The 27,397-nt window shown below is 35.9% G+C and overlaps 2 protein-coding genes across 4 annotated transcripts in view; one reads left to right on the top strand and one right to left on the bottom strand.

Moving 5' to 3' along the window:
- Positions 1-21,165, bottom strand: part of dnah5 (dynein, axonemal, heavy chain 5) — a 110,265-nt gene extending 89,100 nt beyond the window's left edge. The window contains exons 1-13 of the mRNA XM_051132385.1: positions 20,999-21,165; positions 8,680-8,814; positions 8,434-8,518; positions 8,085-8,224; positions 7,371-7,589; positions 6,687-6,824; positions 6,365-6,541; positions 5,995-6,108; positions 5,101-5,208; positions 4,893-5,015; positions 2,239-2,454; positions 1,230-1,256; positions 81-188 (exon numbers count right to left, since the gene is read on the bottom strand). Coding sequence (XP_050988342.1) covers positions 81-188; positions 1,230-1,256; positions 2,239-2,454; positions 4,893-5,015; positions 5,101-5,208; positions 5,995-6,108; positions 6,365-6,541; positions 6,687-6,824; positions 7,371-7,589; positions 8,085-8,224; positions 8,434-8,518; positions 8,680-8,814; positions 20,999-21,091 — 1,683 coding nt within the window. The 5' untranslated portion in view covers positions 21,092-21,165. The remainder of the gene's footprint in view (positions 1-80; positions 189-1,229; positions 1,257-2,238; positions 2,455-4,892; positions 5,016-5,100; positions 5,209-5,994; positions 6,109-6,364; positions 6,542-6,686; positions 6,825-7,370; positions 7,590-8,084; positions 8,225-8,433; positions 8,519-8,679; positions 8,815-20,998) is intronic.
- Positions 21,166-22,618: 1,453 nt separating this feature from the next.
- Positions 22,619-27,397, top strand: part of triob (trio Rho guanine nucleotide exchange factor b) — a 144,750-nt gene continuing 139,971 nt past the window's right edge. For all 3 annotated transcript variants that reach the window (XM_051132388.1, XM_051132386.1, XM_051132392.1), the window contains exon 1: positions 22,619-22,900. In XM_051132388.1, the coding sequence (XP_050988345.1) occupies positions 22,834-22,900 (67 nt within the window). In that variant the 5' untranslated portion in view covers positions 22,619-22,833. The remainder of the gene's footprint in view (positions 22,901-27,397) is intronic.

Raw genomic sequence — 27,397 nt, 5'->3', positions numbered from 1 at the left:
AAAAAATATTTAACATATAGACAATCAGTTTATATATACTGTATATAAAATAAAAATGACAAAACTGAAAACATACTTACATGAAGTTCACTAATTTGTTTACAAAATTCATCGTAGTCCTGATCAAAGTCTGTCCTTCTTTGGTCTAGGAAACTATACTGTTTTTTCTTCATGTTCAACACAATGGCCTGGATATACAGAGGACAATATAATTGCTAATACCAAGGAAACTGACCACAGGTGTTGTTTTATTAAAAAAATAAATGAATAAATTAAATCTTACACTTAGTTTTTAACACTCATAGTTTGATTTATAATATGACAAAATGTGGAATAGTTCACCAATTTAAATGATTTATTCTGTCATTGCTTATTCAACCTTATGTTGTTCAAGATTGTTTGTAAATTGCTATATTGATTACCAAAAGAAATGAAATTAAAAAGAATGTATACATTGCTTATGTCAATATAACAAGCACAGTAACCAGTGGCCACCAAGCTCCTAATGGACAACAAAGACCATAAAAGTAGTCCATACAACTTGTGTGCTATATTCCAAGTCTTCTAAACCCACATATTCCTCAAATATATTAATGTCTTACGGGCTTGGAATAACATGAGATAAGGTAAATTATGGTACAACATTCATTTCTGAGTGAAGTATTCCTGTAATGGCTTTTGATAAAACGACCATTAACAGATCTTGTACCAAAAGCACTCAGTGGTTTGTTACAACAGCACTCAGCTGTGTGTACCAGAACACCTTAAATGCCCAGAGGAGCAGTTTGTTGTAAAAAATTCATTGACTCCTACAGACTGTCAACTTTCACAAAGAACAGGAGTTAGCGATAGATCTTTATCAGCTTTTGTTCAATTATTCAGTACTCCTTGAGCATGGAGTCCTCTGGGTCTGAACTTTGTTTCCATAGACACAAAAATGAGAATGAATAAATAAACTTGTGACTGGAATAAAGAGACGCAATGAATGTTAATGGACTCACAGTACAACAGTACTAGGTTAAAGCTACAGGTAACATTTGACCTTTCATGCAAATCCAGGACCAGCCTGCCAACTTAAATCATATTTTAAAATAAACCATAATACTAATGTCAGATTAGTGTGAAAGGGCAACTTCTACTTATAAGTGAAATATATGGCTCCCATGCTGGTTAATGCTTCATGATGAGACATGCACTATGTTAAAAACAGATTGTTCCTTTATAGTTACCTCCCATTTCCCCAGCATATCTGCAGTCTGTCCACGGTAGGCAGCAGAGAGAACAAATACCATTGTTAAGAATGCTAATTATAGCCAGAAAATTGTTATATATTGAATCAAAGCTCCACCAAAAGTTCACCTTTTTTGTTTGTTTTTAAGAAAAGCAGTTGCGTACGTAATAGGATACAGGTAAAGTGGGACAATATTAAAGTAAATTGTATTATTTTCAAATAAATTAATTATCATTATGTTTATGTTCTTCCAGTATAGGATATCAGGATCAAAAGGATGGTCAATCCAAAAATGAAAATTCATTTACTTTTACTAATCATTTACATGCCTTCATGTCATTCCAAATTGGTATACCTTATTTTCTTTCGTAAAAAAAAAAAAAAAAAAAGATATTTTGAAGAATGTTGGTAACTAAACAGTTTCGGCTGCCATTGATTTCACCATGAGGAAAAAAAAAAAAAAACACACACACAGTGGAAGTCAATGGTCATCAACATTCTTCAAAATATCTTCCTTTGTGTTCAGTAGAAGAAGGAAATGCATATGACTTTGGAACATCATGAGGGTGAATAAATGATGACAGAATGTTCATTTTTAGGTGGACTATCCCTAAAATTTTATGGAATGATACCAATGGTGAATTATCCTGAAGTGTCCCACAGTATTCAACCTATGAGACTTACACATTACCATTATGAACAGTACATTACAATGATCTTAATAAATTCTAATTATACACCCAGCTGTGTATAATATGGTTCTTGTGAGTATATTGCAATGACTGCACAGACTGGGGTGTTTGACAACCTTTCATTAAATCTCAGCTTATATAATTCTTTTAGTTCACTAACAAATGCCTCGTCCAAATTAAACATTTATATACCGCTAAAGAAGGCAACTTATCTTTACTTCAGTAATTACACTATTATCTTCTGGGTATGTTCTTTTGTCTTCTGTGCAAATCTAAAAATAGACCACCCTGATTACTACGTCATGACCAAGATACCTGAAATCTCGTTGCCATGGTTTCCAGTCCCTCAATTTTGGAGTCCTGCAGGGCATTGTAGGTGGTAATGGTGCTAAACATGTTTAGAATTTTGTTCAGCCGTCGTTGAAATGTGTCAAACTTGCCAAAGATGTACATCTCGCTAAAGTCAAACTGGCGCTCCGAGGGATTTTCATCCAGCTTTTGCTTGGTTTTTTGGAAATATTTCTGGTATTCCTAAAATATTGAGCACAAAGATTTGTGTTTACAATTCATTCATGCGGTGGACACTTTTTTCTACAGCAACAGTCAACAGTCAACATACTTATTATATCAAAATATATATCAACTACTATTCCACCGCTTATTATTAGCTCTGTGTTAAACTTTGAGTTCTTCTTGTAAATATTGTGTTCAAATGCAGTGATTAGCAAGTGAATACCACATAGCGTTATTTTCATTTAAAAAAAATACAATTTAAATACTTTTTAATCTCAAACGCTTATCTTGTCTTGCTCTCCCTGAACTCTGTGTATTTTGGTTTAAGACAGTTAGGGTATGTCGAAAAACTCGTATTTTCTCCCTTAACTTCAAAAATCATTTCAAAATCATCCTACATCGCTGCAGAAGTACTGACTCACTCTTTGCAAAGTGAACATGCAAAGAAGATCAAATACCCTTAACAAAAAAGGTAAAACAGCGAAGATTTTGAAGTTGAGGGACATACCCCAAAAAAAAACTGAGTTCAGGCAGAGTAAGACAAGATGAGCGTTTGACATTAAAAAGTATATACATTGTATTATTTGTATGAAAATAACCGATCATTTTGCTAGATAAGACCCTTCTTTCTCGGCTGGGATCATTTACAACCGCATTTAGAGGCACATTTAAACTGCATTTTGGAAGTTCAAACTCGGGGCAACATAGAAGTCCACTATATGGAGAAAAATGCTGAAATGTTTTCCTCAAAAAATATAATTTCTTTACGACTGAAGAAAGAAATACATGAACATCTTGGATGACAAGGGGGTGAGCACATTATATGTAAATTTTTGTTCTGGAAGTGGACTTCTCCTTTAATTTAGTAGAAAAAAAGTTTATAATTTGAGCAGTGAAACTATCTAAATGATTACAAGGTCATAATATTGAAGTTGAACTAAATAAAGTCACACTAGTCTCATGCTAGCACATATAATATTTATGTTGACTGTTTAAGTGTTCTTGTGTTTATCTTGCATACAAAGGATGAACATCAGAGCCTTAAAGCTTAGCAAAATCTGTGTCTTGGCAAAATGGGATAAACAGATGTAGAAGAAGGAAGCTGTGGATGAAAGTTAAGTGTCATGTTCAAAGACAGTGTTCAGTAGACATGCTCATAGACAGTGTTGCCAGATTGGGTTGGTTCCCTCCCAATTGGGTGGTCTTGCAGGGATAAATGGTTTGGACGGGTGCACAAAATTTGAGCTGGTTTGTGGTCAGTTTGCCATTTTCAAACATCTAAACTGTACAGCCTGTTAAAAAGCAAAACCCAAGCAGTGACCATGATGTTTCTAAACACATAAGCCCTCTTCAGAGTGGGCTAATGTTGATGTAGAATGCCACACTTTTTTAATCACAAGGGATTAGTAGACAGACGTGATGTTTCATGAGTGACTGGTTTTTAGCGCAATAAGGGATACGATATTGAATGTGTAACAGTACAGTATATTCAAGTGATCACAATGCCAGAGTGGCCTAAATATAAGTTACTCAGTAAAGAGTGGAAGACTCAAAACATGGATTACACCCGTGGATGGAGAAATCAAGAAGGCTCTACCATTTTAACTCATCAGATCAGATCACAGTTGAATCATTTAATCAAAATCTAAACTTAAAGGGGTCACGACATAAGCAATCAATTCGCCTTGATCTTTTGGCATATAAAAGGTCTTTGTACCATTAAAACATCATGCAAGTTTCATAGCTTAAAACGTCCTCTTTAATATAAACAAAGCATTTATTTAATCAAGCTCCAAAAATGGCTTGTTTGGATCTGAGGTACTAGATGACATCATTCGGGCACAAATATTTACATAAACACTGCCTCCAGAGCAAGGCATCGACGTATAGTCATCTTCTCACCATAGGCCACATCCACTGGCGTTCAGCAGCTCATCGGCTGATCACTTAAATACACTGAATGCGAGTAACGCATTGTGTCAAAATCAAATAGAAATTACAGTCACTGCCACAATATTGTCTACACTGGATAGAGTTCACTTTCTGGCCTGTTAACTACGTTACTTCCGATCACTTATACTGGGCACTTTTTCCATTTGTATTTGTCTTATTCTAGAATATCGGAAATTATCGGTTAATTTCTTGATTGCCATTTTGACATAGGCTGGTGTCTACCTGGACATTTATATTTGGTAATTCTCTTTAATGCATTTGCCCTGATTTGATCTGTTTTCCTGGGGAATTTATCTTCTTCATATTATTTTTTGTTGTATTTTTGGTTAGCCTGTAAATAGTCCACTTGATCTGGCAACACTGCTCACAGAGCAGCATCTTTTTACTTCTTGTGTTAAAGACCAAGGAAAATGTGGCACATTTTTGCCTTTTAAAAGTGCTGTGCTATCTAGACCTCGATCAGTATACATAAGCACATCCTTCAGCTAAAAGTCAAATTGTACCTGATTTAAGCGAATGGAAGCTTTAAGCTTCTCAGATACCACTTCCTGCGGCTGATCCCATATGGTTGCTGAGCCATTATTTGTGATATAGGCCTTACAGGCGGTGATCATTTGATTTGTAACCTAAGGAGAAAGATAATATTTCCAGTTTAAAGTATTAAGTCTATGAAATGAAATGTGGTTATCTTTGGTGTCACCTAACTCTTACCTTGACAAAAAGGGAGGTGATCTTCTCTGAGGTGTTGTAGTAATGTGAGATGCTATGGATCATACGTATTGCATTTATGAGCCCAGGAATAGCTTCAACCATAGACACCTATATAAAGATGTACCAAGAACACAGTAATATCACAAGGTATGATAAAGTCCTTATAACAAACTCTTTATAAGCTAGTTATAACACACTGCTATAGGCTATGTAGGGAATTGTGTACATAAATAAATATGATCTTGTTTGGCCCATTAATGTGATATGTTTATGTGAGTCATTTAGTGGTCCTTCCTGGCACTACCCTTGGTAGCTACTAACCACTAAATACCGGGAACTACTCACAAGACTTGCCATTTTGGAGATGCTCTGATCCAGTCATCTAGCCAGTACTCTTTGGCCATTGTAAAAATCACTCTGATCTGATCGTTTCTGTATTTTTCCTGCTTACAACACATGAAATTCAGGAACTGACTAATCACTTGCTGCCTAATATATCCCACCACAATTAAGTGATATAATCAGTGTAATTCACTTCACCTGTCAATGGTTTTATTGTTGTGGCTGATCAGTGTACTTATTATAGTAGCTGGTCAGTGTATACATAGCTGGTCCTGCAGCACACTCCACCTCCCCCAGCTCCACCTGTCTAGAACTGCTAAGGGATTTATATGTACTTATTCATGCAAGAGCAGAATATTTTACATGCTCATAGCTATGGATTCAATTCCATCCAAAAGAAAAATACCAGCTACATTAACATGCTGACACTTTTCTGTGAGTTGTCATGATTGAAAGATATCATTTTCTATATCTACACAAGACGCTGAGCAGTATGACTTAATTTCCTATTATTGTATGGCACAAATGTAGTAACTGCAGAATAAGTCTTACAGGATTGCTGTTGTACAGCGGGTCACAAAACTTCTCAAGGGTGTACAGGTACTTCACGTTGTCTTTGGCCTCATTTGCAGCGTCAGTGATTCTGATGTCTAACTCTCGCCAAACCTGGGAAGACAAATAATTTAGGGATTGAAAATTAGACCTCAAACTGGCTGGTAAAACAGCTCAATCAAAGGTATTACTAAACTGCAAATGAAAATGTCATTGTGAAAAAGAAAGGAAGACTTACCTCATAATTTCAAGAAAATTCAATTATTAAAAAAAAATATCTTCACATTTATGTGGCAAAATAAATGGCCCAGCTATTTTTTCATTTGCCCAACAGCTAATAATGATATAGATATAGAAACCATCAACTAACCTTGATCAGTTTGGATTTGGCTATAATAAGAACCCCCAGCACAGCTTTGACCTCAGGGCTCTTCAACTGGTCCAGCAGGTAGTTGAAACGGGACATGCGTTTCTTCCAGTGGTCAAGCTCTGCACGAGGGCCCAGGTCATCTGCCTCTTTCCTTAACTGGTCACTCTCTGCAAGGACCTTCAGAGCACAAGACAGGGTGGTTAAAAAGTGAATACATCACAAAGTTAAAACTGTGAGGAAGGTGTAACATTATTTACAAGCACACCATAATAGATTCCATAAAACATATTAAAATGCATTTTCAAAGTAACATATTTGAAACCTGTTCAATCTGTTTGATCCAGACTTTCATGCAGGCTTCGATCTTCTCCAGAGCTTCTGTGCTGTTGGCCACAGCTGTGTAATCTGAAGGACCTTTCAACGTCTTCAAGTCAAACGTTTCACATTCTTTGAGGTTCACCTGAAATATCAAACCGTTTTCACAGATGTTACTTTGGGACAGAGATATTTTAGCATGTAGAATGTTAAATTAATGATTTGGGCTAAATCTAAATTAGCATATTATAATCAGGGTTTATTGTTTATCTGCTTTACAAGATCATGACATACAAATGACATCAAGTCACATAAATTATGTTACCTAATTTAATGTTTGAAAGAATGTGCAGTTTAATATTAACTTCCCTGTGTACTGTATATCTTTGTTTTTTGGAAACTAAAACAAAAAACAGTTCTTTTAAAATGGTCAACCCCCCTCCCCAACACAATCCAAGATCTCATAAATCCAGAAAAAAGATCTCTACGGCTGAAAGTTTGAAAGAAATTAGAAAACTAGCTTTAAATTTCCAATATTTCATCTGCCTGACCAAATCCACCATCCAATTCATTTTGAGAGGCTATAGATCAATATAGTACTAGAATGGAGTGTGTGAATGTGTGTGCCTTAAGTGTGTTTATGTTTTTGTAAAAGTGTGCCTCTTTCTTTGTCCTTTTGTATTTGTGAGACCTTTTCCTGCAGGCTCTCCTGTGCTCCAGCTAACACAGAGACAAAGCTGTCCAGAGAGCTAATAAAGTCTTGCTTGACAGTCTGAGCCTGCGGGCTTGCTAGCTCTCCCCAGCCGTGGTTCATCTTCCTCAGAGTAGGGATGAAGATCTCTGACAGCAGCTGCTCCACACTCTTCAGCAGACCAACACCCGTGGTGTCCAACATGTTAAAGTTCACATCCTATAAGAGCAAACAGAGGGGAGAGGGTGAACACCTGCAGAGACTTGTTGTTGTTTTGATGACCAACGACATATAAGGCTCTAACTGAAGCAAAATATCACACACAATGAATGGTCAGTAAAAGGAAGAGCTTAAAAAAAAAAATTTACTAAGAAATAATGGGAGATAGAGTGACAATTGACATTTTTATTTATTGGCCACATCAATATCAGCAACTGCACCATATTGCATTATTTTAACTCGGCCCAATGAATAAAACTGAGGTGAAATAAAACTCATATAATAATAAAACATTTATGATTTTTTTTTTTAAGTAAACCAATATCTACCATATGGAATGTACCAAATAAAAGATATGATCAGGGCAAGAAATATTTACAGGAGAAAAAAAAAAAAATAAATAGACATGGTTGTTTGTTATTGACATGGTTAACAGATTTTTCTGGAAAAACCTTAGGGGCTGGTTTTCACACATTTTCTCTTGTTTCCATTTACCCTGTGGATATTCTCTGATGTGATAGGCTTGGAGGTGTTTGCCCGGGTGAAAAACACACAAATGCCAGTAAGGGCCACATCTGTGCCTTCCGTCACAAAGACCTTGGCTTTCTTACTGCGAATCACTGAGGACGATACGGCTACCAAAGACACAAAGACAAATTCATCTTATTGCGTATCTTGCTTGGGTGCAGTGTAACAGTTGTGAGAATTGAAGGATAATCATCACTGAGAATATTGAGAATTACAAACAAACAAAAAATAGTGACATATTCAGATTTTTAAGAATGATTCAGATTTTTTTTTAATGATTACTATTTTCACAGTAAAATTCACAGGTTTTACTAACCTGCGTCCACAGGCTCTGTGTCCTGGTAATATAAAATGAGGTGAGGAAGGCCATTGGCAGCAAAAAACTGCTCTATCCGCTCAATCTGAAAGATCAGACATAATACTGTTAAATAACACTGTATAAAATCAAACACGTGTAATCGCTATCCTACAGCATGCTAATCTATGACTAGAAAATGTGGAGAACATGTTCTTCGAAACCAAACTAAGACTCCAAGAAATATGCATGTGGAATATTGTGAACCTGTGTGCCCTCCAGTATGGCATCTTCCACTTCAGCTTTCTCCAGGCCCACACAAGAGGACACAATGCTGAGTACATAGTCATGTCTGCTGTCCAGCTGTGCTCTCTTGGCCTCACGCTCTTCCTTCAGCTTTTGCTGTGTGATAAGAAGATGTGTCCACTTTAGCATCAACATTTTGACATGCTTTTATAAATGGTTTATTAATATCAAATAGGATAGGTGTGGCAGGACACTGTACTGCATGCGTATTTTTAACTTCTTGAAAAAAACTATGTTGCACTTCAAACTATGTTTAATTCAATCATTTATCACATGCTCTGCAATGAATATAGAACAATGACCTTGATTGTGAATAAATAATTGCAACCCCAGTTCCAGAGAAGTTGGGACATTTTGTAAAAAATAAATACATTTTATTTATTTATTTATTTTTATTATTTTTTTTTTTTTAAACCTGTATTTAATTGACAAAATTACAAAGGAAAGATTTCCAACGTTTTCACTGACCAATGTAAATGTTTTTTGTAAAATATGAACACATTTTGTTTTAATGGCTGCAACACATTCCAAAAAAAATGGGACAGAGGCTAAATCAAAGTGAAAAGGTTATAGAATATTCATCCATGTTAAACTGTTTTGAAACTGTTTTGAAACTATTCACAGTAAGCAGGTGAATTGGTAATAGGTCAAGGTATCAGGTTTGGGGTATAAAAGGAGCATTTCAGTTTTTGCAAGCAAAGCTGCATCATGGCTCATTACTTTGTGCCGGATTTCATGAGAGAAGTATCAAACAAATCAAAAATCATATTTTGTAATGCAAAATTGCAAAGAGTTTAGGTCTTTCACCAAGTACCATACATAATATTGTGAAAAGATTCAGGGAATTCAGAGAAATCACAGTACATGTAGGGCAACACAGGAAACCTCAGTTGAATGTGCTTGACTTTTGACCCCCAGATGTCATTGCATAAGAAACCGTCAAAATAGCCACATGGGCTATATGAGTACTTCCGAAAACCACTGTCATTTATCACAGTCTGCTGCTGCATCAAGAAACGCAACTTGAATATCTGTTACTCTAGGAGAAAGCTATACATCAATTCGATGAAGCGATGCTGCCGGGTTCTCTGGGCCAGAGAAAATGTGTGCTGTGGTCGGATGAGTCCACATTTTAACTTGTTTCTGGGTAAAATGGATTTCGAGTTCTCGGTCCCAAACACCAAATGGACCATTCAGACTTTCATTAACGACAGAAGCAAAAGCAAACATCTGTCATCATATGGGGTGCAGCAGAGCAAACAGCATGGGTGACTGGCATATGTGCGAAATTACTGTTGACATGGAGGCATATATTGGGAGTGTACAGAGACATATACTGCCATCAGGATGACATCTTCCATGGGAAGGCCATGGTTATTATATCAAGACAACGCTACAACAGCGTGGTTTCGTAGACAGAGTGAATGTGCTAGACTGGCCAGCAGATCTGTCTCCTGTTATAAATGTATGGCTCATCAGGAAAAGGAGAATCAGACAGCAACAATCACAGACTGCTGAGCATCTGAAGTCTTGTATCAAGCGAGATTGGACAAAAATTTGTATCCTCAATTCCTAAACAATTAAAATTAATACTGTAATTAAAAGGACCATTGATGTGACACAATGTTAAACATGCCACTGTCCCAACTATTTTGGAGTGTGTTGCAGCCATCAAAATCAAAATATGTTCATATTTACAAAATACATTTACGTTGGTCAGTGAAATCTTTTCTTTGTACTTTTGTCAATTAAATAAAAGTTAAACAGAATGAACAAATCACAGATTCTTGATTTTATTGCATTTTACAAAATATCCCTGGAACTGGGGTTGTAAATAAATAAATAAATAAATAAATAAATAAATAAATAAATAAATAAAGTTTCTTGTTTTAAAGAAATGTTTGATAAGTCTGCTTTAACTAACTATAGAAATTAACTAGCAATACATTTATTTTCTTCATTAAAATGCTTAGATTCTGTAATACCACTTAATAAAGGTTCAGATTATAACGAAATAATAATAATACTAATAATTAATTAATTAGAATACTGGCAAAGATGTGTTCCTCTATCACTTTTTTTCCCCCATGATAACCAAACATAAAGAAGGCAGACAGAATGACAGCTGTATTGGTGACAGTGATTCTTTGTTATCAAAAATATAAATAATGAAATTATTTTTGAAAAAAAAAAAAAATTATTATGAGACCTGAAGGTCCGCCTTTTATACTACTATACTTAGTATAAAAAAATGCATTTTAAATGTATTACTATTTTTATTTTTTTAAACAGGGTTGATACATTATGTACATTAGATACTGAGGTAACTGATCCTCAGTATCCTTATGTACATAATGTATCAACCCTATTTAAAAAAATAAAAATAGTAATACATTTAAAATGCATTTTTTTTATACTAAGTATAGTTCAAGTCTATTTACATATTTACTGACATATTGCTTGAGACTTACTGATATAAAAATTGTAATACACTTTATTTGGAGTACTACTGGTGCAAAAAGCACATTTTTAATATTAAGCCTGACATATGTTTTAATGTAACTATTGATGAGGATTGTACGATCTTTAAATACTATCACCCTTTAAATGCAAAATATTTAAAATGTACATAAAGTATACTTGCAATAGATCCACTTTAGCACAATCAAATATACTTAAGTATATCTTTAGTTGGATTTCAGCACTACTTCCACACAATTAAAGTGCATTAAGTAAAAACAGAAAAAAACACCATCTCAGGAAGGGCAAGCAAATAAAGCAGCTTTATAACATAGAGTCATACATACTTTAAAAGCAGTGATCTGACTATTTGAGATAATCGATGACTGCACTTCAGGCTTACATCTTCCAGGCTTCTTTTCATACATGTTATCCATGAGATCTTGTGTGCAAAGACTGCAAGACTATCAAGTAGCTTTATCTTCATCCAAGCAGACAATTAGTATCAGCCCCAACTCACATAACCAAGTATACATCCAAGAGTAGAAAGAAAAAAAAAAAAAAAAAAAAGGGAAAAGCTTTGATTAGATTTTCTCCAAGTGAGAAAATTGTCGTCCAGACTCGACTACTCTAATCATCTACCTAACTGACCATTGCTGTATCTTTGTTGTATCCCTGGTTTTCTCATGACAGTAAAAGCTGTAATGTTTTAGGGTCCTTGTACAGAATAAAGAAAAGACGACTTAAACAAAGCCTTAAATAGGCAGAGCAGAACGGGCCCCTCGTCAAAGCAGTGAGAGACAGTAAAAGTAGCTTGGCTGGGGTGCTAGGTAACACTGCAAAAAACAAAAATGAGCCAATAAACTAAGGACCATTTTGTGGGCCGGATACAGACGCTCAAGAAATATGTTTGTATTTTGGTCTTTGCGAAGATTTGCAACAATCTTCATTCCACGGGATGTTATTTTGTTCTGATTTCAATTGTATCATTTCTTATATATAAAAAAGTAACCCAGCATTGCCATCACACCAAATGCATTTGAATCATCAGAAACATATGAACAACTCACTACCAATCAAAATACATTTTTATGTACACTGTCAGGCAAAAGTTCGGGATCAGTAAGATTTTTAATGTTCTTTAAGTAAGTCTCTTCTGGTCATCAAGGCTGCATTTATTTAATCACAAATAGAAAAAAAAAAAAAAAAAAAAAAAAAAAACTACATTAATATTGTTTTTATTGTTTATTGTTTGTATTTTTTACTATTTAAAATAACAGTTCTCTATTTTAATATACTTTAAAATATAAATTATCTATGTGATTCAAAGCTGAATTTTTATCAACCATTATTCCAGTGTTACATGACCCTACAGAGATCATTGACATTTATTATCAATATGGCGATTTATTTATTCAGTGTTGGAAACAGCTGTGCTGTTTAAATTGTTTTGAAACCTATGATACTTTTTTCAGAATTCTTTGATGAATAAAAAGTTTAAAAGAACAACATTTATTCGATAACACTTCACAATAAGTGTACAATAAGTGTAACATTGCTTAATGTTAGTTCATGTACTAACTAACATGAACAAACAATGAACAATACATTATTACAGTATTTATTAATGTTTGTTAATGTCAGTTAATGAAAAACAGTCATGAAAAAACAGAGTAATGATTGTTTGCTTGTTAATTCACAGTGCATTAACTAATGTTAGCAAGCACAACTTATGATTTTAATAATGCATTAAGTTAAAATTAACATAATAAATGCTGTGAAGTATTGTTCATTCTTAGTTCATGTTAACTAAAGTAGTTAACTAATGTTAACTAATGAACCTACTGTAAAGCGTTAACATTTATTAAAATAGAAATCTTTTCTAACAATGTAAGTCTTTACGATCACTCTTTATCAATTTCTGAAGGATCATGTGACACAAAAGACTAAGTAATGATTTTGAAAAATCAGCTTTGCATCGCAGAAATAAATAATATTTTACAGCATATTAAAATAGAAAAACATTATTTTAAATTGTAATAATATTTCACAATATCTATTTTTTCCTGAACTTTAGATCAAATAAATGCAGTCTTGATAAACAGAAACACACTTCTTTCAAAAACAAATTTTTCTGATCCCAAATGCCTGAACAGCAGCGTATGTCAAAGTATTTTTGTTCTGAAAGCACAATGAAAGAAAAAAAAACATACTTAATACAACTAACCATATATCCCAGCACAAATGATAGATAGATAGATAGATAGATAGATAGATAGATAGATAGATTGATTGATTGATTGATTGATAGATAGATAGATAGATAGATAGATAGATAGATGATAGATAGATAGATAGATAGATAGATAGATAGATAAATAGATAGATAGATAGATAGATAGATAGATAGACAGACAGACAATCCTTCTTAGCCCCTATAGTAGTAACATAGATAAATAACTACTAGAAAAGAGATACCAGCATTCAGCCCATTTAATCACCTTGGCATCTTTCTGTCTCCATGCTGTTCTCATCTACCACAATTCGTTACTACTTGTGTAGAGGTGGCAGCTAAGAGCTCAGCTTAGTGCTGAATTTTTCATGCATTTTATCCTGGCAGTGGTGAGCTTGGTTTGAATACTAATTCCAAGCCCCCGACACTACCTTTTAGATGTATCCCATATTGGACACCGTCAGCATTTCAGGTTTTGGAGCCAAAGGGTATATGAAATTCATTGATTAAGCATTGACAGCTGTTGCTTATTATGCAATATGGCAGCATGATACAGCCATAATTGCATGCAAATTAACTGACAGATGAAAGCATGCAACAAACAGCATGCCTACGTCAGCATTCTCATATGTGAAAACTCATCACTTTTTGTCGTATCAGTTTTTGCAGTCTTTGCATTTCATATAACGGGAGGTCTTGCAGTGCTGGTATGATAGAGGGCCCACTGAATTTTAGAGAGAGAAAAAAATACAAAACAAATTATAATATTAAATAAAATACTTTTAAAAATGCCAGAATTTACATAATGTAACATTATTGCTGATTTTTAAAGATTGGTCATAAATCATGCGATTAAAAATAATTCACATTCACATTCAACAGTAAGAAAATATTTTCCTTATAAAATTCACTCATACATTTTTTTTCACTGTATAAACCAGGGTTTTATATACAGCTGCCTTTTATATTTCCGAAAGGTGGTCCCTCACAAGGGCATAATCATAATTTAGAGTCCATGGTATCAAAAGCGAAACACTAAGGTGCCCCTAAGGTGAGTCAAAAAAAAAAAAAAAAAATCGCAGCAGTAGGCTGAAAATGAGACAAGAGGATTTTTTTTTTTAAATAGATGTCAATGGAGGAGAGACTTCAGTATGCTGAATAAACTGCTTTTGTGAGGAATGAGGAAAAAGCTCAACACATAATGAATTTATTTCCAATAACATGTTTGCCATTAAATATTTATGTTGGAATAAACTTGTTTAAACTTAAAATGACAAAATGCTGTTTTATAAGAGAACTAAGAGGATTTTGCATCAATTGGTATTCAGTTCAACCCAGGCTCATGAAAATATGTGCCGTTTCTACAACACCATAATTACATATCTTACCAGACAGCACAAGTACATCTGCAAGATGTCTGTTAAAGACAACTTGATCTGGAAAGCTTCTGCTGTTTACAAGCATCTGACAGATGTCTGTAAGATGTCAGTTTTACATACATTCTAAATCATAAACATCTTAAAGACATCTACAGACATCTACATAGACGTATTGCAGATGAGCAAACACCCTAAAAACTGTCTTCCAGGTGTAAATGCAGACATCAAATAGATGCCTCCCTGTGATGTATGTAGTAGCATTAAAAATAGTAACCATCATAAATTATATATCATTTAAAAGCTTAAAACCTCAAAATTCATCCTGTGAAAACCACTGCGTTACCATGGAAATGCTATTTTAAATCTTTTAGCGTTCTCCTCCCCCCTTAGTGGGTGGTGTCAAGTGTCATATTACAAAATGTATTATGGTATTTTACAATCAATTTACTGCCAATCAGTAAACTGGTTTGGACCCAGGATTTTGTATTTGTGTCTCTTATTTCGTTGTCTATCTGCCCACCTAATATAAACAATCTAGGACATAGTGAAATATGAACATCTAAAACCAAGCAAATGTGTTCACAAACTCTTTTCCAGAAATCTTGAATTTTTTTACAAGACCAAAGGGCATGGGCTAAATCACCAATCTCAACCTTACATTTCCAACAATAAGTAGTATCTTTTAACCCAAGTTTGAGCAGTCCAGTAAAAACGGTGCAGAATCTTAAACTGTATAATGCGTATTTTTGCATCCCCAGATGCCGTATTAACATTCTTTAAAATTCCATGCCACTCTTCGTCATCAAATGTCAGGTCCAAATCTCTTTCCCATATTTTTTTGAGAGCCTGTGAAGTTCCATCACTAAGACTTTGAATCAACCAAGAGTAGTACATGGATGCTTCATGACCCTTCCCATATATTGAAAATATTGTACGGTAAGCATCTGCTGACCCAGGAAGCTGTGTAATAGAACCAAAAGTTATACATAGTAAATGTCATAACTGTAAATATCGGAAAAACGGGATCTAGATATATCATACTGCTGTTGTAAATGTTCAAATGATTTCAAACTACCATTTTCATATAGTTTAACAATGCCCCTCTTTGCCCAATCGTTCCAAAAAAAGGGATTACGTTTAAGCAGGGGTCAAAGCTACACAGGTAAATTTAAACTTCTATAACTTTTTGATATTTTCATATTTCAGAATTATTCTGCAATAATCTGCTGATCTGTGTTCTTTAAAAAAAGAGTCCAACTTTACGTCTGTATTCCAAAGCATTCATGAATTATAACAATTTGAGTTTGGATACTGCAATTTTACGTCTATGTTCAAAAACATGGGGTGACAGTTAAAAGGTTAAAGATTTTTGCTGGTCACCAAAAGGACCAAAACCCATGAAATCACCATTGCGCCCTAAACAATTAACCCTTTCACTCCTCTGACCTCTCATACATAAGGGCTTTCCTCTAAAATCTGCTGTTGCTTTTGGCCAAAACTGTGAGATAAATGACTGCCAAAGAAACCTTTCTGACACAGGTAACAGACTCTGAAGTCAAGTGAAGCCATCTAGATGACAGTAGGTGAAAAGGGTGAAGATTTATAGTCCAGCACAGAGTCAAATGCTGCAGCAAACAGGCTAACAAGCCTGGGCAAGCAGAAGGATACGTAGCAATTGACCTGTGTAGCTAATGGGAGTGATCATTTGGCGTGGGAATGACAGATCAGTGTTTCCTCAACCATGACTGCCAAAACAACTGGAAATAAATGATAAGGCTTCAACGCTAGCCGTCACCTAGCAACGCAACACACAAGACAAATAAAAAGATAACCTTAGCGGAGGAAGATTTTCCAGATGAGCAGACAGCATCAATCTCCAAACAAATATAACAGTTCACGCCAAGACAGAGCAGCGCGCTACTTATGTTTCAGAGCAAATACATATTGAGAATCATTCAACATCTTTTGAGAGCTTGTGAATTCTGAATGGAAAGCCTGTGGTATTTTGTGATCATGAAGTGCCACAACGAAAGACAAAATAAAACAATTATTAAAACTGTACCTAAAAAACCTAAATGAGTTTCTGTGCTACTTGCAGGTGAACACTGAAGGATCCTAAAATTCCATTTAATTTTACTGCTGCTTTTTAAACAGTCACCCAAAAAAGGATACATATTTCACTCAATATTATTAAAAGGTAATACAAACATACATAAACAAATCAACAAACTTAACACAGAATTTAACTAAAATCTATCAGATGAATAAATATTATTTTCCATTTTAAAAGATGTAGTAGAAAACATGATAATCCTACCAAATAGGCAATTCTCATTTCTTTTGAGAAGTTTCATGCCTCCAGTGTAATTTGTTTGTTTGTGGGTTTAACTTCAATTATATGTTCATAAATTGGAATGAGAAAATTTTTAAACATTTAAACATTCCAAGTAACACTAAATATGGATGCTGCTCTGCCCTGTTGTGATATCCGACAGACACTGTAAACCTGAGAAGTAAAGGTTCATCTTACCTTGTTTTGAAAGTCTGGTGTAGTGGGCAGCATTTTTACCACGAGTGCAGCCAAGTGCTTAAATAATTTCCAGTTTAATTAAATACTGCATGAGATCACAGAGCATGTGCGGTATGCTAAACACCTGAAATTTTGCTCTAAAATATTTTTTTTCCTTCATTGGCTCTCTATCCAGTTCTCTGGTGTTGTCTAACCACTTGTGCTCTGGTTGGTTAACATAAGAGGTCTTGGACCTTCTCAGATATCAACTGTGAGGCTAAATGGACCATTGTTGTTAAGTCTACAGTTACAGACAGAATGCCAGCCCTCTGAAGGATGAGAGGGAATATTTACACTTCCTCACAATCTAACACTTTATTCATCAGTGGGACAATGACAAGTCAGCTATTCATTCGTATTGTGAAGGGGCATCTACATAATGGGATGCCCCAGTAACATATGACCATTCACAGCTTGTTGAACTAACCCACGGGCTCATGAATGTGAATGAACTGTATTATAATCAGACAGAAACTGGGTTGGAACCTTGTTATGTAAAAGCTTCAGGAAAGTGGTCTCTTTAAGTACACCTAAATGGCCTTTTTTATTATATTATCAGCAGTTATAATTGTTTTTGATGTAGTTTTAAGATTTAAAGAACAATACAAGTGCTTCAATCATCTATTACCAGTCTCATGGTGAACCTGCTGAAGTTAGCAATCAATATGGATGTTCTAGCAAAACCATTCTGAGCAGAAAAAATGTGTACATTTGTTAAAAACAAGATGCTCCCTGCACATTAGCAAGGCCATTGACATTCTGGTTGCTAGATGTGGCTTGGTTCTTTTAGTAGAATTGCAGAAGTTTGATTGCAGAGAAAAGTAATGGTACACGTCTATTCAACAAGCTACATTTTCTGAAGCATCATTCATATTCATAATACAGATGGTGATAATACAGATACTTTACATTTTGTACAAATCCATAATCACATGTATGTGCATTAGTAATAGTAATGCATGACGTACCAGGCATAACTATTTTATTAAACTTCAGATCTATGTTCTTCTTTACAATCATTAAAGGTTGATTATATGTTGCATGTTCACTTTAGAGACAGGAAGAAAGCCCTTGAATCTCTCTCAACGAGTATTCAAAAGATTTCTGAGAATAGTAAGTCTGTTATTATTCATTGCTTTCTGAATCCAATGCCTGCCTTTCCACATACAATGACCAATTAAGAGCCCTCAAACTCATACAGTACAATTGGTTCGTGATCACAGAGCACTGTGTGCCCACATGGGAGCTTGAGTGTTTGATACCGGGAAAATGATTGTGAAGGTTTGCATTTAAAAGCAGTTAGGTCATCAATATTTCACTGTGGCTATGACTGATTTTTTTAACAGGATCTGCCTATAACGGGGGGGGCATGTATAACAAGATCCTCCTGCTGAATTATGCAAAGGATTTGCAAACTGGCTCTCCAAGTGGAGAACATACATATGAACCCCATCACACACACTTTTACTTGCACGTACACTTGCACGTACAAGCAGAGTTCAGTCCACTTGTTATCCACAAGTACTGAGTCAGGCTCTAGGTCTCATTAGCGGTCACTCTAAGACCTTTTCTAAAAGAAAAAAAAAACAAACTTTTGTGCAAAATCCAATAATGCTTTCCATCAGCACAAACAAGAAACCAGGTACAGAAGATTTACATCAAATCGATCTTCTCTAAGATACCCCTAATTGCACAACTGTAAGGAATCAAAGGTGATTTGTCATTTAACAAGCAGAACTTGCTCTCTGCATGCAAAGCTTCCATACCAGCAATCCCATTATGAATTTGGGCTGTTGCTTTGGCATTCATTTATTGGGAAATTTATGGGTTTGCAGATCTAAATGCTAAATATGTCAAAATTGCTGACTGAGATGTTCGTGGGTTTCTTTATTTTCTACACCATTACTGGCCAGAAATAATTATTTTTAGGCCACCATGGAAGGATATATAATTGTCTTTCCTTCCAGACAGTAATGAGATCTCAGCAATATCACAATTAGAGAATTTAATGTGAACGCTACACATTATGGTCAAATATAGACATCCCCTTATAATTAACAAGTTTACGTTCTTCCAACCTGCTCTCAAAGCCTAAGCCTGAAGCTTTCTGAAAGCGTAAATCTCGCCCGACTGGAGTACTGCTTTACATTTCCGGTCTCTGGTGTTTCTAGTCAAATTAACATATCTTCCGAGCAGATAATGTAATGTTAAACCTGGGCGCATTTTTGTATTTTGTTATATTGAAAATGTTTCATCTTTTAACATGGATTTCTATGGAGATCGGAACACGAAAGCACCAAATAAGAATCCAACATGATGCTGCTCATCGGTTACTCAGGAAAAAGGTAGATACAGATTGTGTCAAAGCAGCTTTACAGTGTCAAACAGAAAAATAGTCTGTCAATAATTCCAAGAGGACAATAACAGACGGTCGAAGTGGGGTGTAGGCAGATAAATCCCAACTAATTTCCCAAAACATAAAAAAGTTATGAATTGTCATGAAAGTGTAATAGCTCTTCCAGTAATCATCATACAATGACATATGTCAATATAATTGTTACATAACGTATGAATATTATTATAAACCTGATTATATGAGCTATTTGCTGTCCACGTTAATTTTACAGCTCTGCATTGTGTGTGTGTTGTCTCATTTGTGTATTTTCCCCCTGCAATTTCAGGAAAAATATCTGAGAAAAACGTTAATACTTGAATGTTGATATGAAACATAAATGAGAATGAAAGAAACAGCAATAAATAAAAAAAAAAAATACTGTATTGTGTATCATGGTGTACATTTAATTTCTGCTGAATGACAATGTAACAATACATACTGTATGTACATGAAGACAATGTAGCCTATTATTTTGTTCATGTCATACTGCATGTACATTACACACAGGACTTGCACGTTTGCACATTCATACCCTGTATTATGTGTGTCTTAAGCAGTACATTTTCCACCAGCCCATTAACAAAAACAAGTAAAGATTCTATTTTAGTCGGTTCTAAATTTTGCCACAGAGTTTTGCCGCCATCTAGTGTTTTGTAAAACATATGGGGAAAAATGGAATCTAAAAGATATACTTTCAAATGCCGTAACAAGGCTTTGTTCGTTTGTTTGCCATCATTAGTAGTCTATTATTATAATAAATATGTTTTGAGTTATGATTACTATTACTGCTATTTTAAATGACAACATCATAAACATAAAAAGTTGCCAGTCTTTCTCATTCTACTCTCATTAAGCAGCATTTTCAACACTTAAACATAGGCTTATCACAAATTTAAATCCCAGAAGTTGACTACAGGCTAAGAAGCCCTAACATGTGTGCCTTATACAGTATGTTGTTTCAAAGACTCTCACAAACATTTCATAACATCAATACAAAGGCAGTCTGGTCTGCTCAGAGTTGAAGAAAGAAAGAAAGAAAGAAAGAAAGAAAGAAAGAAAGAAAAAAGAAAGAAAGAAAGAAAGAAAGAAAAATAATTTTCCTGAGCATGTTTTATTACTATTATTATTATTATTATTGAGATGATTACACAAACAAACAAACAAACAAAGAAAAAAAAAAAAACCGCGTGAATGTGTGAGGTGATAAATAGAAGAGATGACGTGTTAACTGAAATCAAGCAGACCTGCATCTCCTTAATGTTGTCCACTGGGGCAGAGAGCTGATGAGATCCTCTGGACCTGATGTTTGACTTTACTGACCGGTAACTCAAAGCCATGATCTTTCCACTGACCTTTTAAGAAGTTTATAGGTTTGTAAATCTCATCTTAAAGCTACACGATGATTTTCCACGCTGTCTTCTCGGCGTCCATAACGATTTTAGTGTTGCCCATGCTGTGAACGCGCCTCCCAGCTCACACTTTACTTTCTCCACTATAAATTGTTGTTGGCAGTTGCCATGGAGATGCCGACGTCAGGGGTAACGTTTTAGGGGTAAAAATGAAAGTGCCCCGGTCCAGTAAGACAATAAAGGTCCGTATCGCCCTTATATAGACGCCTTTTTGCTGTTAGAACGACTATAAGCTGTAAGAACTGTTTCTAATGTTCATATCCTACGATATATTTCCGTAATAATAACAATGTTATGTTAAGGAATGTGGGGGGCAAATCATCTAAAGTCAGCAGATTTATATTACTCAAACGGAGTAGCTATAAGATTTAGAGCTTAAATGAGTCCTGTTTTAGTAATGTACCATTGAATACTAAAAGTTGTGCGGTTGCTGTGATTGTGAAGGGTCTGACCGGAGTTCATGTTCTGCCGAAGTTTTTCCAAAACACGTATAGAGGGCGCTATAATTCTACTGTACGACTGTAATTCCCGAGCACTTTCACTAGAGGGCTCAATTGTTTTAGTTCTCACATCATTTTATACACGTTACATTATAACATATTAGGTCAGTGAACAGATGGGTGAATATCGAAACATTGATGCAGTGCTGTTTAACAACACCTTTACGCGGCAGGATGAATAGAGTAATATGCTGAATAGAATAATAAATGTAATATAAATGTATGTATTTAATTTTAATCATATTCCCATGTGAATTATGCATCAATTATACACACGACGTGTGGGTTCCATAAACTTTAAGTGATGTTGATAATAAAGCCACAGACAGAAATGGCAAAATTAAAAATCAGTTAATTCTTTTTACTTTATTAAACGTAATGTATACATCAGCGAATGTGTAGCCATTATGCTCTGCCTCAGAACTAAAATAATAAAAATGTAACTATTGGGACTGTTGAATCTGATCTGTAAATTGCAGTGAAGTTCTAAAATATTTTATTTAGTTGATCAGTGTGTTGAGGACTCCATCCTTCTCACGACTGTCAGGCTTACAGATAGCATCTTTTCATGAAAATTACCTTACTGGTATATATGTCTCCAAAATTGACATTTGTTAAAAATATATTACCTCTTAAACATTTTTTTTTAAGTTCACTCATGTATGCTGCAAGAAAAATATTTAGAATTTTACTTTAGATTTTTACTAAAACAAACCTATTTGTAAATAGAGACAAATAAAGAATTGTGTAAGTAATTGTTTACAGATGAATGGGGAAAAAAAAAACCCTAAAAGTACTTCCTAACGTTTCGTAAATTTAGGCTACTGCTTGTAATATAGCTGAGCTGACCTGTGGGGGGTGTGCGGGGTAGTAGGGGATTCCTGGAGACCCCCTTCTTGAAGAAGACCTCCCCTCTCCCTCCCTTCATCCTTCTCCTCCTCTCTACCAGCTGAAACTCAGGAGCGCCGCCGATCGGTACCGACACCTCTCCAGCGAGCTAAAGCCAAGATGGAGGGTCCGTGCTCAGCGAGTACAGGAACGAATCCCCGCACTCCAGTCTTCGCTTTCCAATGAAGAGGATTTATTCCCGATCAGTCACTTGATCTAGGAAAATCGACACTGATCCGTTTGTTTGGGGAGCTTTGTTGAGGGAGAATCATTGATCCGAGGATGAGTTCAGGGGAGGGAGAGGACACATCTAAGGAGGCGGCCGACATAGCGGCGTTTTTTAAATCCGGTAAGTGGAGAAGAAGAGAGGGGCGCGCGGTTCGGTGTTTTCGTGATGAGGAACCCGCTGATCCGGATCCCGGTTCACGTCAATGATGCGTGACCGAACTGATCAAATCATAGATCCGAACATCTTTTTACCCCCTCTGAGATGTTAATGATGGTTACTGTGAATCTGCAGACGTGATTGTATGGCCAGATAGAGTTGGCAGGTTAAGATATATAGGTCAATCACTTTGCATGCTTTTACATGACATCATTTATTTGCAATATGACGTTACATGTCAATGTGCGCGAGCATAGTCATGAAAGAAGTCAGTACACAATCCAGTAGCTTTTTTTCTTCTTAAAACCTTATGTCATACGTCATTGTTTATAAGCGTGATGTTTGAGTTCACAGTGAGGTGACGTCATAAAGCTTGGCTCAGGCAGCTATGGATTTTTAACGGTGCTGCCATGTCAGTGGTGTCATGCATCTCAATGATGTAATACATGACCAGCCCACTGCAATCATTCACGTTAATACACTATTACTCTACATTTCACAAGCGGCACGTTTCACCATCATGGTGTGAATTTTGAGCTCATTCTGCTTCTTTATGCACCACTTTGGCAATCCACTGGTTGGGTTGTTGCAGTCAGCTGTTGCTGTGATTTTTGTCAGCTGTCTCTGCAGTACCAGGTGCATCCAAGAAGGACTCTGTCTGTAATGGGCCATGGACACCCTGAGTGACAGCAGGAGTGTCACAGTATCACCATCTCTCTCTTCTCTCTTCTTCAGCCAGTGCTTTCTAGTGATGATGCATGAGCTCTCTGTGTCATGTTGCATATTGTTCAGCTATTCAACTTTATTGTGAGCAGTAATGAAGCATGATATGACAGCAAATAAGGTACTAAGAAAGAATAATGTATGGGGAAGCAGCTATATTAATGATCTCAAGTATGAGATTTCATGTGAAAAAAAAATGCACATGCATTAATATTTGTGGGGGGAAATCTAAGATGATTTGCTTAACATACCGTACCTGAACACAGCAACTAGGTTTTAGAAGCTCTTTTGAGAGGGCAAACGTTATTTTAACTTTTGTTCTCACAAAAACCTTCCGAAGGCCGGTTGCTGTGTTTAGATACTGTATATGTTAAAAGGTTTCTATTGAAAGCTTGTAAGACCACCTGTTTGGAAAAAGAATGAATAGATAAATGGAGTGTTTATAGTTACAATAAATTAGATAACAAATAATGCTAATAATACTTAATAGCTAAGGTGGGAAGAGTAACTGATATATAATAAAATGGCTGACCATTTTTAAAGTTTACATAGTGAGTTAGGGATGGGTCGTATCACCAAAATATAGGTAATTTATACAAAATACAGTCTTTTTTTGTTTCTCCAATTCATGTTATATAATCAGTAGGCAATAATGCCTATTTATTTGATAATCCAGTAAATTACATACTTCACAAATGAAAGATACTATTTATTTTATTTATTTATTTATTTATTTATTTTTTTGTATTTTTAGTTTAGTTTAGCTGAATTTGATGGAAGCAAAGCAAAAGATAAGATTATGCTTGAATCTCTTTAATCTGGCATCATTGCAAAAACAGCAACTTCACCTTATATAATAATTAGGTCAAAAACTATTGACTCAGAATAATACATACAGAATTCTGATTTAATTAACGTTGTCAACATTAATTTTATGTATCAGTTTCTGTCCTGAGCTTAAGTCATATTACAACACATCCTAATGAGGAGTTGGTTATTGTTTTTAACTCACCTCTAGAGGCTGTGTGTTCGTTTTTTACCAGTATAGAATACTTCCAAAAGTTGTTTTCTATGGCCATTAATAGCAAAAACCGATAAAAGAGTTTGCTTATAGTCTAGGATGAGGTTCAAGCCAATATAGAAATTTAGATGTAGGTGGCTGCACCTTTTTGTGGCAGTTTGTTGAAATTAACACAGCACTGGCCCCTGTTAAGCTGATTAACATGCTCACAATGCAGTGTTTGGTTAAATGATTCATTTAATTAATAAAAGTGTAATTACTTAAACAGCATGTAAGTTGCTGGTTTGCTCAAGTGGAGATCTGAGTGTCAAGAAACAAGGTGTCATATGTGTAAGATTCACACTTCCCGTTAGAGCAAAGTCTTTGTATCCAGGGGTCTATTTTAAAGCACTGCAGCATCCTAGGGCAGTGTTTCAGAATGAAGGCTTCTCTCTCTGACTCCTCCGGTCGGTCTGTTAATTGCCCCACGCCTGCTCAACACTCAAGTTTTGGCACAGACAAGCCTTCTCTCTGGCTGTCTTTGCGTTAAACACATTTTGTGTTTCCAGAACATTGGATGTCTCATCAGTGCCCTACTTAGTCACTGAGCATTGAATGCAGTCTCTCTGGGGCAAGACGCCCACCTAAAGAGCTTTTGTTCGGTTCTGAGGACTGTAGCAGATCTTGCACACCAACGTTGGCCTGCATTCTGAACTACCTTTTGATGCTAGGCAAAGAAAATGGCTCAGTGTTTGCAAGAACCAGCACGGAATAGTGATGGTGGTCTGTTCACGTGGTTAGGGGCATCCTTAGTTGGATTGTGTGACAGATGTTTCGAAATATTGGTGGTATTGGTTTATCCTGTGAAAAACAAGACACAAACAGAATGGGTGCAATCCAGTGTGAGTTACATGTACAAAATTATAGTATATGGCTGTGTATCAGTAACAATTATTTTAATGGCTTTGCAATAACAAAATATGCTAATGCATTTAAATGGCGCTATACACTTAATTGGAACATTTCATTTTATACATTATGTAACAGGGGGTCCCTGCTTGATATCTGAGACAGTCCATTGGTAATTCAGTCTTACACATCTACAGGGTGGGCCATTTATATGGATACACCTTAATAAAATGGGAATGGTTGGTGATATCAACATCCTGTTTGTGGCACATTAGTATATGTGAGGGGGCAAACTTTTCAAGATGGGTGGTGACCATGGTGGCCATTTTGAAGTCGGCCATCTTGGATCCAACTTTTGTTTTTTCAATAGGAAGAGGGTCATGTGACGCATCAAACTTATTGGAAATTTCACAAGAAAACAATGGTGTGGTTTTAACGTAACTTTATTCTTTCATGAGTTATTTACAAGTTTCTGACCACTTATAAAATGTGTTCAATGTGCTGCCCATTGTGTTGGATTGTCAATGCAACCCTCTTCTCCCACTCTTCACACACTGATAGCAACACCGCAGGAGAAATGCCAGCACAGGCTTCCAGTATCCGTAGTTTCAGGTGCTGCACATCTCGTATCTTCACACCATAGACAATTGCCTTCAGATGACCCCAAAGATAAAAGTCTAAGGGGGTCAGATCGGGAGACCTTGGGGGCCATTCAACTGGCCCACGACGACCAATCCACTTTTCAGGAAACTGTTCATCTAGGAATGCTCGGACCTGACACCTATAATGTGGTGGTGCACCATCTTGCTGGAAAAACTCAGGGAACGTGCCAGCTTTAGTGCATAAAGAGAGAAACACACATCACATCATCAATGGCCCCCAAGGTCTCCCGATGCGTCACATGACCCTCTTCCTATTGAAAAAACAAAAGTTGGATCCAAGATGGCCGACTTCAAAATGGCCACCATGGTCACCACCCATCTTGAAAAGTTTGCCCCCTCACATATACTAATGTGCCACAAACAGGACGTTAATATCACCAACCATTCCCATTTTATTAAGGTGTATCCATATAAATGGCCCACCCTGTATATTGCCAACAATGTTTTTTTTATTGATTTATGTGTTTTCTGATTGGAAATACCTTTATAAATTAAGTGCTGCTACAAATTTCACTGTATGTACAAATTCACATGCATATTAGAGTCCACTGTATCTATTTTCATCAGTGTGTATACCATGCAACTTAAGACAGTACATAAATAGCAAGTATTGTGTTATATTGTGAACCATGTTGCATCCATCTTCTGTCTTGAAGACACAGCTCTTTATACATGACAGCACCACTTATTCACACACTTGTGGGACGATTGAGGTTGTCATGACATATTCAGCCCACTTCACAATGTGGCGGAACAGCTGAAGGCTGGATCACACAAAACCTGAGCCCTCCCTCAGAGTCTATCAGCAGCAAACCACTTCCATAGAAAATGTTCCCGTCTGAGCTGAGTTACTCTTTTCAACCCTTTGCTGCTCAGTCTCGTAATTGGTGCAGCCAAACCTCCTTTGAAGTCTGTGGCGATACAGAGCTGGAAATTGCGACTTCCGACCCCTCAATTCTCTATTGTGGTGGCACAGTGCCTTTTATGCAAAACATCTCAAGGGGTTGTTGCACCAACTTTCCAAATTTGTAATCACTCAACAGTCTGTGTTTAAAATTAAGGATTCAAATGAGGTGTGAAGAGCCGATGTGGCCTCATTCTGGAAAGGGAAGGACGTTATTAAGCTAATGGATGCCAAACCTTAAGATACTGTTTCACATCCTCTGA

Source organism: Labeo rohita, chromosome 16 (assembly GCF_022985175.1).
Source record: "Labeo rohita strain BAU-BD-2019 chromosome 16, IGBB_LRoh.1.0, whole genome shotgun sequence".
In the NCBI taxonomy this organism is placed as follows: domain Eukaryota; kingdom Metazoa; phylum Chordata; class Actinopteri; order Cypriniformes; family Cyprinidae; genus Labeo; species Labeo rohita.
Note: the sequence above shows the minus strand (reverse complement) of the source record. Positions and strands in the feature narration are given on the sequence as shown.